The sequence below is a fragment of the Felis catus genome, chromosome D4 (assembly GCF_018350175.1).
Source record: "Felis catus isolate Fca126 chromosome D4, F.catus_Fca126_mat1.0, whole genome shotgun sequence".
NCBI classification, from domain to species: domain Eukaryota; kingdom Metazoa; phylum Chordata; class Mammalia; order Carnivora; family Felidae; genus Felis; species Felis catus.
In genome coordinates this window covers 86,302,561-86,320,499 of record NC_058380.1, presented here as the reverse complement: position 1 = coordinate 86,320,499, position 17,939 = coordinate 86,302,561, and the positions used below count along the sequence as shown (strand labels likewise).

The following is a 17,939-nucleotide window of genomic DNA, read 5'->3' as shown; positions in this document are numbered from 1 at the left end:
CCCCGCATGAGAATGGGGAGATGGGAATACCACCCACTTCCAAGCCCACGCAAAGGCTGCTGGGGATCTGGGTCCGGGCAGAGGTTTCTAGGTAGACTTTCTCCCAGAACACTGAGGCCCTTTTGTCTGCCCACTGGTGGCCATGAAGGGAGGTGCAGTAGGAGAGCATCAGGAGGGGGTGAGTTGCTGGGGGTGGACCCTGGGACCATTCAGCTTCGCATCAGAAGGTAGGACTCGGAGGATGCGGAGGGCAGGAGGCGTGGGGCTCTCAACTCCACAAACTCACCCCCCGAGATGGGACCCAGCAGAGACTGGTCCACACTCGTTGCCAGAACCAACTTCCTAAAGCCACCTCATCACGGTCCTCTTTGCTCTGGAAGCTTCACCGGCTCCCCACTGTGCCAGGACCAAACCTACCTCTTCCTTTGGGGTTCAGGGCCCTCCGAACCCCAAAGGGTTCCCACTGAGGCCCCAACCTCTCACCCCTCCTTGGGCGTGGGGCCATCTCTTACCAGTTGTAGACCCGACACGTGCTTCCTGAAGTAGCCACTCCAGCCGCTTCCTGCCGTGTTCGGCCAGTGGGGACAGCCAGGCCCACCTGGGGCAGCTGGGCTATGCGTGGTTCCATCCGTGAGCCTCTGAGGGAAGCCGCCCCAGAGTCCTCCTCTACTCCACCCCCTGCCCCGCCCCGCCCCACCCCAGCAGGCTTGTCTTTCAGCCTTGGAATTCTTTCTTTAACCAAAATATTTTTTAAATGTTTTAAAAACTGGTTGCATGGGGACGCCTGGGTGGCTCAGTCAGTTAAGCGTCCGACTTCAGCTCCGGTCATGATCTCAGGGTCCGTGGGTTCAAGCCCCGTGTGGGGGCTCTGTGCTGACAGCTCAGAGCCTGGAGCCTGCTTCGGGTTCTGTGTCTCCTTCTCTCTCTGCCCCTACCCCGCTTGCACTCCTCTCTCTCTCTCTCTCTCTCTCTCTCTCTCTCTCTCTCTCTCTCTCAAAAGTAAATAAACATTAAAAAAAATATTTTTAAACAAATAAAAACTGGTTTCATTTTATATGTTTTTTTTTTTTCATGTTACAAAGTAACATAAGCCATACAAATGTACAAGATAGCATCTCCTGGTCCCATATCCTGTTAACAATCTTCCAGACTTTTCCCTTATGCAATTTTTGCCTGCCCCCCCCCCGCCCCCTTTCCTCCTTCCTCCCTCTTTTCCTTTCTGCCTCCATTTTTCTTTCTTTAAGTTCTAGCTGGGGGAAGAAATCCCGACACTTTAATATCCCAGCATTGGTGGAAAATCCACAGATCATACACGAATGAATAATTAAAACAGGTACTCAAATACGGAAATTCGGTAGGTTGGAGAGCTCGTTGAACTTCCACAGAAGGCAAACTTGTGTTTTCACATAGACTTAAATATGGCTTAGACTTGAATGCAGAAGAAAACAGGTACTTAAAATTGGATTTCTTTCCCCAATTTTTAAGACTATGGAATTTTTTTCATTGTGGCAAAAACCACAGAAGATTTACCACTTACCCATTTGGGTAGTGTTAGGTACATTTACGTTGTCGTAAAACATCTTCAGAACTTTCTTATCTTTCGTGTCCGAAACTCAAAATCTGCTAAATGGCCGGGTCATGATCTCATCCTGGTTTGTGAGTTCGAGTCTTGTGTCGGGCTCTGTGCTGACGGCCTGGAGCCTGCTTCAGATTCTGTGTCTCCCTCTCTCTCTGCCCCTCCCCCACTGGTACTCTGTCTCTCTCTGTGTCTCAAAAATAAGTAAATGTAAAAAAAAAAAAAAAGCTTTAAAAAATCTGCTAAATGGCAACTCTGAATTTCTCCTCCCCGCCCCACCCCGTTTGCCATTCCACTTTCTGTTTCTATGAACTTGAATACTCTAGATACTTCACATAAGTAGCGTCATACAATATTTGTCCTTTTGGGGACTGACTGATTTCACTTAGCATTGTGTCCCCAAGGTACATCCATATTAAAATTGTTTTATGTGTAAAGTAATAGGTTGTTTTAACACAAAGAAGAAGGAAGCAAGCAAGCACGGAAGCTTTTAAGTAAGAAGTGAAAGTCCCAGGGGCGCCTGGCTGGCTCAGTTGGTTCAGTGTCTGACATGTGATTTCAGCTCAGGTCCTGATCTCAGGGTTCATGGGATCAAGCCCCGCATCAGGCTCTGCACTGACAGCTTCGGAGCCTGCTTGGGATTCTCTCTCTCCCCCTCCCTCTGCACCTTCCCTGCTCCAACTCTGTCTCTCTCAAAACAAATAAATAAACATTAAAAAAAAAAAAAAACAAGTAAATTTTTTCAAAGTGAAAGGCCCACCCCCACCAGGGAGGGTCAGGTGCACACCCCGGCCCCTCTGTTCTGCTTCATTTCATCAACTTAAAGACACCATCAATTTGATTATAAGACAACACGATTTCAGAGAAGTTAAAAAAAAAAAAAAAAAAAACACCCTAGGAATAGATTTTACACACACACGCCCCCGCATGTTTAGAATTATTTTCACTGGGCTCTTTGCCTGTTTCTCTTGCTTCGGCAGACACACGGACCTCTGGCTTCCCTTCTCATGCCGACGCTACCGAGGGCCATGACCCCACCCTGCCTGGCTGCACCACCGTCCCTCCCATCAGTCAGGCCCTTCTGGCACCTGACACATTTCGTGCCCACACTTCGTGCCCATGTGTACACACTTCGTGCCCACGTGTGGGATTCCTAAAAGCAGGAGGATGTTTAAAATTTTGATTGACGTCAGTTTGCTTTCCCCAAAGGTTGTGCCGGTGCAGTCAGCCACCTACAGCTTTTGAGAGGGCCTTTCAAGCAACTTTGAAGACAGAACCTCTGGCCCAGCACCCATCCCTCCCACAGATGGGGAAACTAAGCTCGCAAGAGACCAGGACCTTGTCTCATGTCCCAGGTGGCAGAGCTGGGACTAGACCCAGGCCTTAGTATCCTGGCTGTTGTTGCTCAGAAATGACCCACCGGAGGCAGTCTCAGTCTCCTGGTACTCTCGCTCTCTTGCTCCAACACCTTCCATGGCTCCCTAGTGCCTACGAGACACATTCTAAATTCAACTCACCGTCATCTGGGGCTGTTACCTTCAAGGTCATGAGTTCTGCCACTGCACAGTCCTGGTCTCTGCCCTGCTGCATTATTGAGCACCTACTGCTATGTGCCGGTCTCCATGAATAAACATCACTTCTACCTGTTTTGACCGAGAAAAGAGGAAGAATCGAAATAAAAAGCACTTAATGGGCGTCTGAGAATTGCAATTTGGGGAGCACAGATTCAGGGAGCAACCCAAATTGTGTCCCTTTGAGGAATAAAAGCCAGGGGGTCGTTATTAGCAAATTGTAGAAGTATTAGGAAGACCACGCAAGTTGTTTTCCAAACATTACGATTGGAAGAGAGAATGACATTTTACAGTGCGTCAATTTGCTAGTACATTACGACGCTTACTAGGAAAACATCCAGTTTTTCTCAAGAACGAGGGTGCAACAGTTCTGGGTTCAGTCATATGCCTTTGTCTAGTTTAACAGTTCAGTAGCTCCTGTGTCAAAAGCTGGATGACGTTTTCAGCCGCAAATAAGGTTTCGTGTTCAGGGATTTTTCTCAGGTTCACGCTGGGGACCTCAGGCAAGCTATTTTAAGGGTATGACCCTCACTTTCCTCCGTGCTTAAGGATTCACGAACCCCGTCTGAGCCCCAGCGCTCTGCCCAGCGCCTGACTCAGTGAGTGCTCGTTAATGGGAACTGTCCTTTTTGTCAGGATTGGCAGTCCCCCATCTGGGTGCCCACGTCCCATTCAGCATTCTGAATGTCCCACATTCTCGCGCTCACCTCACGGGAGCTGCCTGGCAGTTTGGCGGAGGCAGAGCTGATATATATAATCTACACAACCACTAGCTGGGAAATGGGTACATGGATGGTCTTTGGGGGGTCCCGAGAGAGTGCGAGTTCCAGGGGGTTCTTGGGCCCCTTCTAACGGAGGGGGGCAGGGAGTTCCAGGTGGGTCTTGGCCCAGGGGTCCCTGAGCAGGATCTGAGGAGGGCAGGTCCTTGGGGGTGGGGAGGACTGTTCTGGCCCGCAAAGCCCTCAGAATCCACGCAATGATTGCCTCCCGCGCTGGGTCTGGCCTCTCTCTGCCAACAACTGGCTGTGGGATTTTACACAAAGAGCCTCTTCTCTCCGGGTCTCAGTTTCCCCAGCTGTCCTACAGGAAGCCGGGTCCTGTTCCCCCGCCGAGATGTGGGCACACGGGAGGTCAGGCAGGAACGGAAAGCCCTCTGCAAACTGTTAAGTGCCGTGCTGTGTGCAGGCACAGCCAGCGGGGGGGATGCGCGGGGCGGGGAGGCGCCGGCCTCGCTCTGGCTTCCCATCGGGGCTCACCCCGGTCCGGCCCCCCACCCCCCTCCCGGTCCGCTCTCCCTCCCTCCTTCCCCCCTCCCTGCCCTCGCGGAGCGCTGGCTCCCGGCATGCTGCGCGCTGCTGACAGCCTTATAAATAGTCGCCTTTGCGGGCGGCCGGCGAGGACGGGCAGGGCACCACTGGCCCCGGCGCCCGCCGCACCCCTCCCCCAGGTCAGTGTGTGCCCGTCTGCATGTCTGGGCGCGCGGGGGGCGCCTCTGCGGGGCGTGGGGAAGCCGCGCGCGCCCGGGGGGCGCCAGCCTGTGTGTGTCGGGGCATCCTTGGGGTTTGTGCGGCTGTGTGTTTGTGTCGGTGGTTATGATCCGTGTGTGTTTTGGCCTGTCTGTTCTCCCCAGGCTCTGCTCTGGGTGTTTGTGCCACCCTGCGTGTGCCCCTGCGGGGGGATGTGTGTTGCCGTCCTTCCTAGCCTCCTAGACAGTCGCCCCTTTGTCCCGGCTGGCACTCCTGGGGCTGGGGCTCCAGGTCCCTGCCCTTGGCACGTCCCAGCTGGGGCCCGGGGAAGGGGGCTGTGGCCTGACTCCCTGCCCCGGAGGACCTGGCAGGGGCAGCCTTTGTGATTGGAGGAGCTGTCCTGCCATGTCATTTTGAGCGCTGGGGGGGGGGGGGGGGACGGGAACCCCCCCGGATGATTGGTGAGGGCTCTAAGGGAGCCCTAGGGCCACCTTTTCTGAGCACTGCTCAGAGATCCACTCAGGACTCTCCAGCAGGAGCGGGTCACGGCCTGGGGATACAGGCCCAGAGAGGGGACCCCAGGTGCCCAAGGTCACACAGCTGAGCGATGAGCCCTTAGGTCGCTGTCCCCCCCCCTGGGCCCCTGTTCCCCAGGCCCCTCGGCAGACCACCCAGTCATGAGAGGACTTGCTGCAGCCTGGCTCGGGGGCCTTATAAGGTCTGGGTGCTGAGCCTGTAACCCAACTCCGTCCTGGACCCCTGGCCTCTGTGATGCCTCCTCACGACTCAAGTTATTTTGGACGAAGGAAGTGGCAGGTGCCAGCAGGACAGAGGGGCTTAGGTTACTGGGAAGAGGCAGGGCAAGGTGGGTTGGAGGCCACTCCTCAGGGTCACTGCAGGCTCTCCCTGGCCTGGGGACCCTCCTCCTCCCTTGCCAGCTGCTGCAGGCCATTGGCAGCGTCTGCCCTTCCCTAAGCACACTCAGCAGGAAAAAGGCTATAACTCATGGCCCATGAGTGGTAGGACGGCCAATAAACCTGCTGAAAGACCTACTGGGTGCCAGGCCTAAAGCAGCACAAAATGCAACCCTGAGTTTGACCCCAGCCTGGCTCTGGAGCAAGTTTCTCCTTCTCCCCGAGCCTCAAATCCATTCCAAGACAGCTGGGAGGTGGAGTGAGGCCCCCAGCCCTATGCTCAGCCTGGGGCCAGGCCCGGTCTGGTGGGGCACCCAGGCCTGCAGTTCCACAGAGAGGTCCGATACCGTGTGGTATGTGCTATGCTGGGGGCGTTCCAAGGAGGCACCTGCCAGTGTGGGAGCGGAGGACGGAGTCCAGGAAGACTTCCTGAAGGAGGTGACACCTGAACTGGGTCCTAAACAATAGCACCTGGGGAGAGGCATCCAGGCATCAGGTGCAACAGTAGCTGGGCCTGGAGGTGGGAAGCAGTCATGGTGGGTGAGGAAGCTCCAAGCAGTTCAAGCGGTGGCTGTGAAGGCTGCAGAGAGGGGGGGGGGGCAGGTCACTGAGCCCTGTCAGCCATGTTAGGGGCCCAGGCTTTATCTTGGGAGCCAAGGAGCCACAAGTGGAAGGGTTTTAAGCAGGTGAGCGATGTGGTCTGATGCTTATCACAGAAAATCCTGCGGACTGCCTGGTGGGGTATGGAGAGGCCCACGGGAGGCTGGGGCAGTGGCCAGGTGCCCTGCTTGGAACAAGGAAGTGGTGTTGAGGACACAGACTGCAGAGAGGATTGGGAGCAAGAGGGTTGGGATGTGGGTGTGCAGGGTGGAAGTCGGGTGTGAGAGAAGACAGGGCCTCTGGCTGGGTAATAGGGCACGGAGCTGGGGACGTGGGAAGGTCTTGGGGCCTGTCCAGGGGCTGTAGACTCACAGGGCTGGGGAGGGAGGCCGGGGCTGCCTGGGCAGAGGCAGGGGTCCTGGGAACCTGAAGCCAAAGTGAGAGCGAGGAGTAAAGGGCCTGGGGTTGCGGGCATGCCAGGCGGGAGGAATGCTGTGGCGGGTGTCAAAGGTCAAGGCAAGAGTGGCTGTGATGGTAGCTGGTAGCCTTGGGGAGGGCCGGCGGGGGGGGGGGGGAACGGAGGCCAGAGGTGTGTAGGTGGTAACTGTAGGTGGGAGGGGACGTTGAAGCAGAGTGGGTCCCCAGAGGGGTCGGGGTGGACTCACATGCTGAGGAACACGGTCCTCGAGGGGGTGAGGGGGCAGGGGCCATGTGGGGGGTGGTGAGAGCCGGGGATCCCCCATGACAGCTGTACAGGGCTGTGTCCCCCACGAGCAGCTCCTACAGCTGCCTCCCCCTCGGGCCTCCGTGATGTCCCTTTTGAGCATCCTTGTCCAAACCCCACCCCAGGTGAGATGTATTGCAGCTCAAGTCCCCCCTCTCTGGCCTCCACAAGTCTTTCCTCCTGGCCCCGGGGGAGCATCACCAAGGTGTTGGGCAGACGCCTGTTTTCTGGGACTCACAAAGGGAGCGGCCCAGCAGGTGCTGATGTCGCTGTTTCCGTCCCTCAGCCCCGCCCTCACCACCCGGCTCCTCCAGCGGGGAAAAGGTGGACAGGAGGGGGCTGCCGCCCTTTTGTTACAGGTGAGGCAGCGGACACACACGGAGGAAAGGTGACTTTCCCGAGGTCACCCAACCTGCCGGGGGGCCTTCGCTGCCCGGGGCCGCTGGGAGCATCAGGGCCTGGGGCACACCGTGGGGCTGGGCAGGAGCAGAGGCAGGATGGAGGAGAGCCCCCCTCACCGGCCCCACCTGTGCCCTTGTCTTGCAGAGCGCTGACTCGGCTCCCCAGACCTCAGCAGGATGGAAGGTACTGAGTCCCTTCTTTGCTGCTCATTGCCTGGGCCTCGGTGTGCCCATCTGTTAAGGGGGCGTGCTTTCAGGAGGCATTCTGGGAAGGGTTGGGGGAGGTTCTGGGGCTGCCAGAGGGGCCCGTCTGGGAGCCTCCGACATCCTCCTCAGGCATCTCACGGGATGCGCCAGCTCCAGGATTAATTTCAGAAGCGATGAGGCCTCCTTGAGGCTCCTGAGGGCCCCACAGCTCACCTCCTACACTGGTATTTATAGAGCTGAATCCCTGCCTCTTTCTAGAAAGGGTGGGCGCTAGCAAGGGGAGGCTAGCCCTGGGGAGAGGCCCCAGGTGTGTAAATGCCAAGCCTAACAAGGACGAGGCAGCGCCCAACGCCTCTGTGGGACTCAGTCTCCCCGTTGTCCAGAGAGGGTGGGTCTTGAGGATGTCTGGGGCCCTCCTGGCTGCTATGGGCTGGGACCTGGAGGGAGACGTGGGGCCAGCAGGGAGCCTGGCAGGCCCGCCTCCTGGCGGCATCACGGCCCCATCCTTCGCGTTGTGCCTCAGCCTGGGTGGCCCTTAAAGGAGCCCGCTGCTGCCGCCCGAGCCGGCGGTCACCCTGCCACCCCTCGGGCTCGGAACAGCAGCTGCCGCCGGGCTGTGGCCTCCCCCACCTCCAGGTGGTAGCCGGCCCACGGCAGGCAGCTGATGGGAGCCCTTAACCTGGGAGCTGCCAGGCCTTCGTCAGTGGGGAGGGGCAGAGAGCCAGAGAGGGCCGGGGACTCCTTTCCTAAGGTTACGCAGTGAGGACCTTCTTCTCCCCCGAGAAGAGGGGAAGGCCGGGCCGCCTGGGAAGAGGGCCCAGCTTCCGGTTCTGGGTCTGGCGCCCTTGGAGCAGGCCTCAGTTTCCCTCCGTCTGGTGAGGCTGTGGTCCTGCTGAGTTCTAAGGGCGGGGCTGAGGCGGGAGCATCCGCGCACCTCCCACTCTGGGCAGGGGTTCTTTGTGCCCACCGCAGCCGGCTTCCCTGGCAACCGTCTCCGGGGCAACGTATGTTGTGGTTGCCGACTCCACGTTTGTACCGCCCAGGGAAGGCGGGCCATGGGCAGGCCCGGGGTCTGGGAGGGAAAGGGTAGGGGACACAGCAGAACGGGAACCATGGGGGCCTGCTGCGTGAGAAACCTCCACAACACGGAAGACTGTAAGGCCAGAGGTGACCCGCCGTTGCCCAGCCGCCCACAGGGAGGGGCTGCGAGGGTGGGCGTCCGAGCCCCTCAGAGGCTCCAGGCTTCAGAGGGCCCGGCCCAGGCCTGTCCCTCCCGAGGTGCTGTTTGCCAAGCGAGTGACTGAACTCTGCTCCCCTCTTCTCCCCCACAGAGAAGCTGAAGAAAACCAAGATCATCTTTGTGGTGGGTGAGTCCGAGGCGGGCAGGGAAGGCGGCCAGCAGGGAGGCTCTTTGCAGGCGTCGGTGGGAGCCTGGGCCTGGGGTGGCACCCCGGGGCGCTGCCCCTTCTCTGCGGGGTGACCCTATCCCTGCGGCGGCCCCATTTCCTGGGGCTTCTGAACGGGTGGGCGCTTGCAGGAGGGCCCGGCTCGGGGAAGGGCACCCAGTGTGAGAAGATTGTCCAGAAGTACGGCTACACCCACCTCTCCACCGGGGACCTCCTGCGGGCCGAGGTCAGCTCGGGCTCGGCCAGGGGCAAGGCGCTGTCGGAAATCATGGAGAAGGGGCAGCTGGTGCCACTGGTGAGTGGGCCCGGTGGGGTGGGGGGTGACGGTGGCCCTGAGTGGGCTCCAGCCAGCAGAGCCCATGACACTCTGCCTTGACCTTCCCTGGCTCCAAACACTCCTGGCTTTGGTCCTCATGGCCCTCGGCAGAAAATTCCTTCTAGAAGCTCCCAGAGCCTCTAGGACCCTGCCCTGCTGACCCCTTTAGCCTCACTCCACCCACTCAACCCCCCTCTCCCCAGCTCTCCGCCCTCCAGCTGCCCTGGCCTTTCTGTCCCGTCCAACTCATTGTATTCCTTCCTGCCTGGAATGTTCTTTCCTCCTCAGCTTTCAGACCCTCCTGGCTCCACAGATTTGGGCTCAGACCCCCTAATTTTATCACTCCTTCTCTGCCCATTCAACCTGTGCCATGTTTGGAAATTGATGAACCGGCCTCACCACACTGTGAGCTTCTTGAGAAAGGCCTGCTTTGTTCACAGTGGTGTCCTCAGAGCCCTGGACGGGAGCTGGCGGGGAACAGGGGCTCCATCGATATTATTGAATGAATGAATGAATGAATGGGTGAATGAATGATTTAATCAGCCAGTCAAGCCTTCACATTCAAAGGAAGCTTCCTGGAGAGAGAGGCTTGTTTGGAACTTCTTTATTAGGGCAGAGGCCTAGAAGAAGGCGGAGGGAGAGGGGCTCATGACCCCTCCATCTTTTCCGGTGCCCCCAGGAGACAGTGTTGGACATGCTCCGAGATGCCATGGTGGCCAAGGTAGATACTTCCAAAGGCTTCCTGATCGATGGCTACCCTCGGGAAGTACAGCAGGGAGAGGAGTTTGAGCGGAAGGTAAGTGCAATTTGGTGGGTGCACTTGGGAGCTGTGATGTGGGGTAGTCAGGTGGAAAGAGGGCTGCACGATGGCCAGAGAGAGTTTGGGGCAAAGAGACACTGCTTGTGGGGTTGGGGTGGGGAGAGGGGTAAGGAGGGAAACTGGAGAAGACTTTCTGGAAGTCTGTCTAGAAGTTTAGAGAAAAGTCTAGAAGAGGAGGAAGCACAGGCTGGGGAGCTCACAAACCCGAGCTCAGGTTCCAGCTCAACAGGCCTGAGGCCGATCATCCTGCCTCCCTGACCCTCAGTGTCCCCCCCCATTTGCAAAATGGGAAGACACAGTTGGCAGCTGCCTTAAGGAGCAGAATGGAGATTAGAGAGAATGTACCCTCCAAAAGTGGGGCTTGGCACCTCACAAACACAGAGGGCCAGGGAGTGGGAGGGACAGGGCCGGAAGGCTCCGGCTGGCGTGGGGAGAAGAGAATGTATGGGGCAGGGCAACCAGGATGATGTGGGAGAGGCGATTCAGGCCTGGCTGGAGGCCTCCAGTGCCAGGGAGGGGGGTCCAGTCTCCTTCCGTGGGCTGCGGGGAGTCTGTGAAAGGCCTAGAAAAAGTAGGCCTTGAGGATGACGGCCCCGAGTTGCCTGAACAGCTTCCCACCAGGAAAACAGGGTGGGGGCACCTCTCCCAGACATACGCACACAGGCCCCAAGCACACACACGTGTGCGTGCACATACACAGCACAAAGCCACAGGCACATACACACATGCACACAGGCACGCATACGTGTGCACACACGTCTGGCAATGCACATGCACGCACATACATGTACGTACATGGACACAGCTCACTGATACACAGGGATATACACATGCGCACACACGTGGGCACACACACATATACCCACGCCTCCGGTGTCACAGGTCATACTAGGGAAACAGGGCTGCAAGCAAGTGCAAGGGTGGGGGCTGGGCTCAAGGAGGTTTTCTTGGCAGAGGGACTCCTCCCTGGCCTTGTGGGGAGGACCAGGCATCCCGACAGGCTGGGGCAGGACCAGACCCCCCAACCCCCACTTCCCAAGCCTGTGAGGCTGGGGCCACCTTTGGGCTTCCATAACTTTGAGCCTCCTCCAGTGGAAGGAGATTGGATTTCCTGACCTTGAAGTGCCCACAGGACCTCAAGAAAGTGTCTACCCTGCTCTGGGCCTCGGTTGCCCTGTCTTTGAAATGGAAGCGGGCTGGGCTTCCTTCAGACTGGGAGGCCATGGACCCTGTGGTCAGGTGCTAGGCAACCTCAAGGCACGTCCTGTCATGACCCACCCATACCAGCTGTGTGACGTCACCTCTGACCCTCAGGGCCACATCTAGAAAATGAGATTACTAAAAGTCTCCTTCCTTCCTGGGGCTGTTGGGGGCGCCACTGTGGGTGGTGGGCTCAGCGCAAGGGCCCAGCCCTGCCATGGGCTCCAGGGGTCCCGGCAACACGTCTTCTCAGATCTGGACACCAGGGGGCATCAGGGCCCCACCGAAGGAGGACAGGTCAGCCTCCTTCCTTGCCCTTCCCGGCTTATTCCAACAACAGTGACGTTATTCAGAACCCCCCAGAGCTCGGCAGCCCGTCACCCCTCAGTCAAGTCCTGTCCAGCCCTGCTGTGTCAGACAGATGCCTTGATGTCCTTAGGGGCTCCTGGACTGGCAGGGGAGAGGGACACTAAGTGAATCACCAGAGGCCTCCTGAGACATTCTGGGCAGAGAAGTCAAGGGGACTCAAGAGTGTGCCCCAGAGGGCTGGGGACGGTGGGCGGGGTGGGGGGGGCGTGGGTTGCATCTGGGCAGACTGCCCCAGAGGAATGAGATTTTAGCTCAAATCTGAAGGCAAGTACTTGGGATTGAGGATGAGGATTCTTGGCATGAGCGAAGGCCTGGCTTGGGAGGAGGTTGACGAGAGCCTAGACTTCAGAGAATCAGTGTGACTGAAGCCAGGAGAGCAAAGGAGTGGGAAACACAAGGTGAGGAAGGCGGGAGGCCCTCTCTGAGGGCACTGGAGAGCTATGGGAGAGGTTGGAGCAGAGGAGTAGTTTTAGGAAGGTCCTTTAGGCTGCCCTGGGGAAGGGCTTGATGGTCTGATCTGAGTGGGTCTCAGGTGAGGCCTCAGGCATGGGAGGATGGGGAGGAGATGGCCCCCGGGGACGGGAATGGGGCCCCTGTGACTACCGCCCCACCCGCAGATCGGACAGCCCACGCTGCTGCTGTATGTGGACGCAGGCCCTGAGACCATGACCCAGCGGCTCCTGAAGCGCGGAGAGACCAGCGGGCGGGTGGATGACAATGAGGAGACCATCAAGAAGCGACTAGAGACCTACTACAAGGCCACGGAACCTGTCATCGCCTTTTATGAGAAACGTGGCATCGTACGCAAGGTGCGCCCCCTGCAGGCCGCGGGTAGCCCCGGGAATCTGGAGTTTTGCCTGGGTTGGCCAAAATCCCCGTGACCCTGGGCCAGCCCTCCATTCCGGGCCTTGGTTTCCCCGCTGGCTCCGTGATGGGCTGCTGTCCCCTGTGGCTGGGCTCAGAGAGTCAGGCCACACCTCTGGGGGAAGTGAGCCCCTGCCCCAATGAGGCCCGCATGGCCCTCCCCAGCATCTCTGCCCTCCCGGCCGTCTCCCTGCAGGTCAATGCCGAAGGCTCCGTGGACAATGTCTTCTCCCAAGTCTGCACCCACCTGGATGCCCTCAAGTAGCAGCACTGGAGCCCCTTCCCCTGCTGCCCGCCCCCCCACCCCACCCCACCCCGTGGTGACCTGAGGCTGTCCTGGCCTGAGCTCAACGCCTCCACCCTGCCCGGCTGGAGCACAGACAGAGGAAGCCACTTTATCCTGTTTTCATGGACAGCCAAGCACTAAAGGAATTTCCAAGGACATTCGGTTTTATTCCTTTTTCTTTGCTTTCACTGGAGTTGATCCACGTGATGTGGCCTCCAGCAGCCCCTCACCCTCCCAGTCCTCCTCAAGCCCCTCACCCCGCCTCTGCCAGCTGCCCTCCCCTAGTACCAGGGGAAGGAAGACCCAGGGCCCTTCCTCACCCAGGGCATGCTGGGTCTGGGGGTCCCGGGTGACTGAGGCAGGGTCCTTGCTCTCAGGGACTTGTGGTCAGGCAGAGCTGGGCCTTGGCCTGCGTTCCTCTGAACCCTTGCTGTGCGGCCTTGGCCCTGACCCCTCATGTCTCTGAGCATGTTTTCTATGCTGAACCCCACTGGGGCCTGTGTGCAGTAGGCAGTGAGGTTATAGGCTGTGGGGGGCTTCCTGGGCAGTGGGGGTGGCACATGTCAGCTGGCTGGGGGGGCAGTAATTGGCCTCCTGCGTGTAAGAAGTTCTGAGCGTCCGGAAAGGACATCGAGATGGAAAGGTCCGCGACACCTCCCTGAGGAGGCGAGACACGAAGGGCCTCCCACCGGTGCCTCCCCGGACGGGTCACAGCCTGCCCTTTCTGAGCCCGTTTCCAAATCTGAGTTAGGGTCCGTGCCCCCTGCACCCCTCCCCTCCCAAGGGTAGGACGAGAACACGCTGAACGGGGGTGTGGGAGGGAGTCACCGGAGCCTGCGGGAGCCGAGACCAGAGCGGCCTTGGGGATGGTGCAGGGCTGGGGTGCTTCGGGGACGCCCCAGAAATCCCTGGGGGAGAAGCACCTTCCCTTTTCTGTTCTTTCACTCTGTGACCTCCTCACCGAGGAAGGCTCAACTTGGTGCTCACGTGTCCTTAACACCCGTCCTAGTCCCCGCCGACTCCCTTTAGAGCCAAGAGAACCTTCAGCGGGCCACACCTGGCTGGACCGAAACGCGACGTGGGGCTGATGGGGCCCAAGGTGTGTCCCCTTTTATTTACGGCAAGCGTGGCTGGTCTCCCTTCTGCATTAGTTATTTAAACTTTCCTTTAAAATAAACATATTTAAGTTACGAAAGGTGAGTCTATTGAAAGAATAACAGCACAAGTAAAGCCAGCACAGGGGAGGTAGGAGAAGGCAGGCGTCGTGGGGGGATGAGCCTTCTGGCCCCGGGTGGGTGCGGGAGGGCAGGTCTCTGCTGCTGGCCTCTGTTCCCCGTGCCAGCTGGGGTGTGCGGGGGGGGGGCCTCGATCTCTCTGTGACCTTCCACCTCCGGCAGCGGGCACATCCGTCCAAGCGGGCTAACACGCGCACACGCACCTAGCGCAGGGCTGCGGGGATCAGCGGGGAAGAGACGCGGAGAAAACACGCCGAAAACGAGCTGTGAAAAACACGCCAAAGAGGACGAGGCGCTACGGAGATCACCTTCGTCATCTTCGTCATCTGTGTTTTTTTCTAGTTACTGCACCGTCACTCCAGGTGTGTCCCAGGTGAATGACAATCTAGGCTGACCCCAGCTACTGTTCACCGCAGAATCACTTTATGCGCTTAGAACAAGAAGCGGCTTGAAAAAACACGGAAATGTAAAAGCTCCAGTGACCATCCCCCGGTCCCTGCTACCACAGACACTCCTTTTGAGGGTGTCCTCTGTGCGTGTTTTCCAGAGCACCGGGCCGTGCTGGCAAGACAGGCTCATAAGCCGCCACCTGCTGGGATGTGCCACCCCCTCCCTCCCCCCCCCCCCCCCCCGACCTCCAGCGCCAGGAGGGGGCCCGTGCTCACGAAACTGAGATCAGTTTTCAGTAGCTGAGTGCACAGGGGTCCCCTGGTGGCAGCGGGTTCCTTGAGCTGGAGCTCTGGAGTGGGGCCTTGAACATTCCTAGGAGCCCTCTTCACTGTAAGGGCACGGAAGGGTAGAGGGAACAGCTCTGCCGAGTCACAGAGGCCTGTTGGATGGAATACGGGCGAGAAGGGGGTACAGTAACAAGAGACAAGCCCGGAGGGGCCAGATTTGCAGGGCCTTGAATGCCGACCCAAGCATCTAGTCTCTCTAGGGGCAGTGGGAGTCTCAGAAAGAGGATTTTTGTTTTGTTTTGTTTTGTTTTCAATGTTTATTTCTGAGAGAGAGAGAGAGCGTGAGCAGGAGAGGGGCAGAGAGGGAGACACAGAATTGGAAGCAGGCTCCAGGCTCTGAGCTGTCAGCACAGAGCCCGACGCGAGGCTCGAACCCACAAACCGTGAGATCATGACCTGAGCCGAAGTCGGACACTCAACCGACTGAGTCACCCGGGTGCCCCATTAATGAAAAATTGTAAACAAATTGAAAATTGGAGGAAATAATACAGTGAACACCAACGTACAGTAATTGTTATCATTTCCCTATATTTCCTCATTACTGTTTTACTTTTGACAACGTATTTACAGTAAATTACAAATGAGAAAAATTCCACCCCTGAAGTATGACTCTAAAAAGCAAGGACATCTTCCTACCTAACCACAACTCAGAGCTTCAATAACACTAAGTTAACACTAATATCATAATATATAAGAGTCCACATGCAACTTGCCCCAAAGGTCCCCAAAACGCATCTTTGTTGAAATCAGGGTGCAACCCAGGACCCCACGCCGGAGTCGGGTGCAATATTGGTCAGGCCTCTGTTAACCAGGATGGCCCTGCTCTGGTGATGACACAGGCCTGTGGCGGGACCAGTTGTCCTGCAGAAAACTCCTTCCAGATTCACCCTTTGCTTCCTTCTGGTGTCGTCCCACCTTCTCCTCCATCCCCTAAATTTCTTGGAAGCTGGAAGTTAGTTGTAAAGGCATCATAGATTCAGGCTCAGCCTCAGAGACGAGAACACCTAAGGGATGAGGCCCAGGAAGGACTTTAAACCCGGGGAGGGGAGGGGAGGGGAGGGGATGGTGGGGGCGCCTGGCTGGCTCAGTCGGTTAAGCGTCTCTTGATTTTGGCTCAGGTCATGACCTCGTGGTTCATGAGATCGGGCCCCATGTCGGGCTCTGTGCTGACAGGTGCAGAGCCCGCTGGGGATTCTCTCTCTCCCTCTCCCTCAAAATAAATAAACAAACACTAAAAACAACAACAACAGGCAGGGGACCAGAACTGCGTGCACCCAGGCTTCCTGTGCGAGCAAATCTCCCGGGTCTGGTTAAAAAGCTGACCCTGCTTCAGCAGGGCTGGTCTGGGCAGCGAGGCTCAGCTCCTGGTCCGTGGCCCACACTTTGGGTAGCTCAGGGAGAACCTGCTCAGCGGAGGCCTGGGCCCTGGGGGTGGGGAGGAGAGAGAGTCTCCGGGGCCAGGGAGCACGAGTGCTCATCCGCTAGCGTGGGCTGGGAGGTGGGTGTGGCACTGGATCCAGACAGGAGACAGTCCCGCTGTCACACTCTTCACGTCTCTAGGGACGCTCCAGGCAACAGCTTTGTCCCAAAGTGCCGGAACATTATGACCAGCCAGAGACCTCAGGGTCTCAGAGAGAGAGTGCTCTGCGGGGGTGGTGGCCTCAGATGCCCCCCCCGGCTGGACTGCGCCCCTAAGTCTTGGCCTCAAGGGCCCTGAGGGCCTGGCCGGAGGCGCTGAAGTGGGAGAGGAAGGAAGCGGGGAGCAGAGGAGGCCAAGGCTGCGGCCTCCCAGCCTCGAGAGGGGCCTCGAGTAAACAGGAAGGCCTGGCGGCTCCACGGTGGGGGGGCTTTGCAGGGGTGGGAGGCCAGAGCCCTACTGCACACGTGCAGCCTGTGACCACAGGGCTTCCTCGTTGGGGAAGCTGACCCAGAGAGGCGGTGTGACTTGTCCCAAGCCACACAGCAAAGCGGAGGCACAGGGCTAGACCCTCACCTGCCTCTCCTGCCTCTTCCCTCTTCTTGGGGTTCTGGTTCAGGGTCTCCTGCCTGTGGTGCCCTCCATGGTTCGTGGGGTGCTGGGTGAGTCTCTCCCCTTCGTGGGCCTCAGCTTCTCTATGAACCCTGAGCCCTATAACTTAGAGGTTCTAGGATCCTGGCCCGGTAGAATTCTTTCGCCTCCTAGGTGGTCCTCGTGGGCTCTTCAGACTTCGGGGAGTGGGTTTCATCAGAAAAGCCAACCTGTACTTGGAGAGTGACAGGGAGACTCTGAGGGACTTCTCTCTTCTGGAACACAGCAGCGTCTGGCGGGACCACTGACCCTCGTGACCACCACGTACCCTTGGGGGGTCATTCCCCCCTCATCAGAGACCCTGTCCTTGGGCTCAGAATGCTTCCAGCACCCACCCCCTGGCACCTGAGGATCACAACGTATGCACAGCCCGTTCATTTATCCCCATCAGTACTTAGCCAAACACCTCCCACGGGCCGGGCACCATTGGAAGTGCTGGGCGTTTGGTAGCGAACAGAGCAAGGCCCTCACCCTCATGGAACTTGTGTTCTCGAGAGGGAGACGGACAAAGGAAACACTGTATAGTGTGTCAGATGGAGACCAGTTGCTGACGTGAGGAGGGGGCTATTTTAACGGCAACAGTTGCGGAAGTCCTCACTGACCGTGCGACGTTCGATCTGTGGTTTAAGAATGAGGAGCGAGCGCCCTGGGCTTCTCTAGGGGAACAGTGTTTCAGAGAGAGGGAATGGCAAGTGCAAAGGCCCTGAGGTGGGCATGTGCTTGGCGTATTCAAGGAACAGCACGGGAGGCCAGGGCGGCTGAGTGTGGGGGACCAGGGGGAGAAGAGCAGAAGATGAGGTTGGAGAGGGGACGGGGAAGCCTCGCTGGCCATTTGAGGGGGCGGAGCAGAAGGGCTGGAATCTGACTTCACTTTAACAGCCTCCCTTTACTGTGTGCAGAATGGCCTGGGGTAAGCCGTGGGGGTGGGGGGGGGCGGTTGGCAAGGGAGCTCCATGAGGTGACTACAATATTCTAAGAGGTTCTGGTCCTGACCGGGGCAGTAGCTGTGGGGTAGTGGGAACCCCCTAAGCCCTGAGAATTTGGGAGCGCCGCCACCAAGGTTTGCTTGTAGGTTGGACGAGAGGTGTGAGAGTCAAGGTTCACCTCAAAGCTTGAGCAATGAGAGGGGGGCGGAACCGTCACGTTCTGCAGATGGAGACACAGAGGCAGGAGCGCTTG

General features: G+C 58.1%; 1 protein-coding gene across 3 annotated transcripts; it reads left to right on the top strand.

The window, feature by feature from the left end:
* Positions 1-4,507: 4,507 nt before the first annotated feature.
* Positions 4,508-12,878, top strand: AK1 (adenylate kinase 1). Of its 3 annotated transcripts, none has more exons than XM_003995906.5 (7): positions 4,508-4,594; positions 7,398-7,436; positions 8,791-8,826; positions 8,997-9,160; positions 9,861-9,977; positions 12,188-12,379; positions 12,631-12,878. In XM_003995906.5, the coding sequence occupies exons 2-7, from the start codon at positions 7,430-7,432 to the stop codon at positions 12,697-12,699; spliced, it is 585 nt and encodes a 194-aa protein (XP_003995955.1). In that variant the 5' UTR covers positions 4,508-4,594; positions 7,398-7,429; the 3' UTR covers positions 12,700-12,878. The 3 variants fall into 3 exon arrangements, with proteins under 3 accessions (XP_003995955.1, XP_006939566.1, XP_003995957.3); XM_006939504.5 differs by lacking the exon at positions 4,508-4,594 and adding an exon at positions 7,192-7,210; XM_003995908.6 differs by lacking the exons at positions 4,508-4,594; positions 7,398-7,436 and adding an exon at positions 8,510-8,626.
* Positions 12,879-17,939: the final 5,061 nt, after the last annotated feature.

Bases quoted from the DNA above. Each gene is read 5' to 3' on its own strand.
- AK1 (XM_003995908.6), top strand. From the start codon at position 8,515: ATGGGCAGGCCCGGGGTCTGGGAGGGAAAGGGTAGGGGACACAGCAGA. The intron at 8,827-8,996 runs GTGAGTCCGAGG...GGGCGCTTGCAG, and splicing joins CAAGATCATCTTTGTGGTGG to GAGGGCCCGGCTCGGGGAAG. The intron at 12,380-12,630 runs GTGCGCCCCCTG...GTCTCCCTGCAG, and splicing joins AACGTGGCATCGTACGCAAG to GTCAATGCCGAAGGCTCCGT.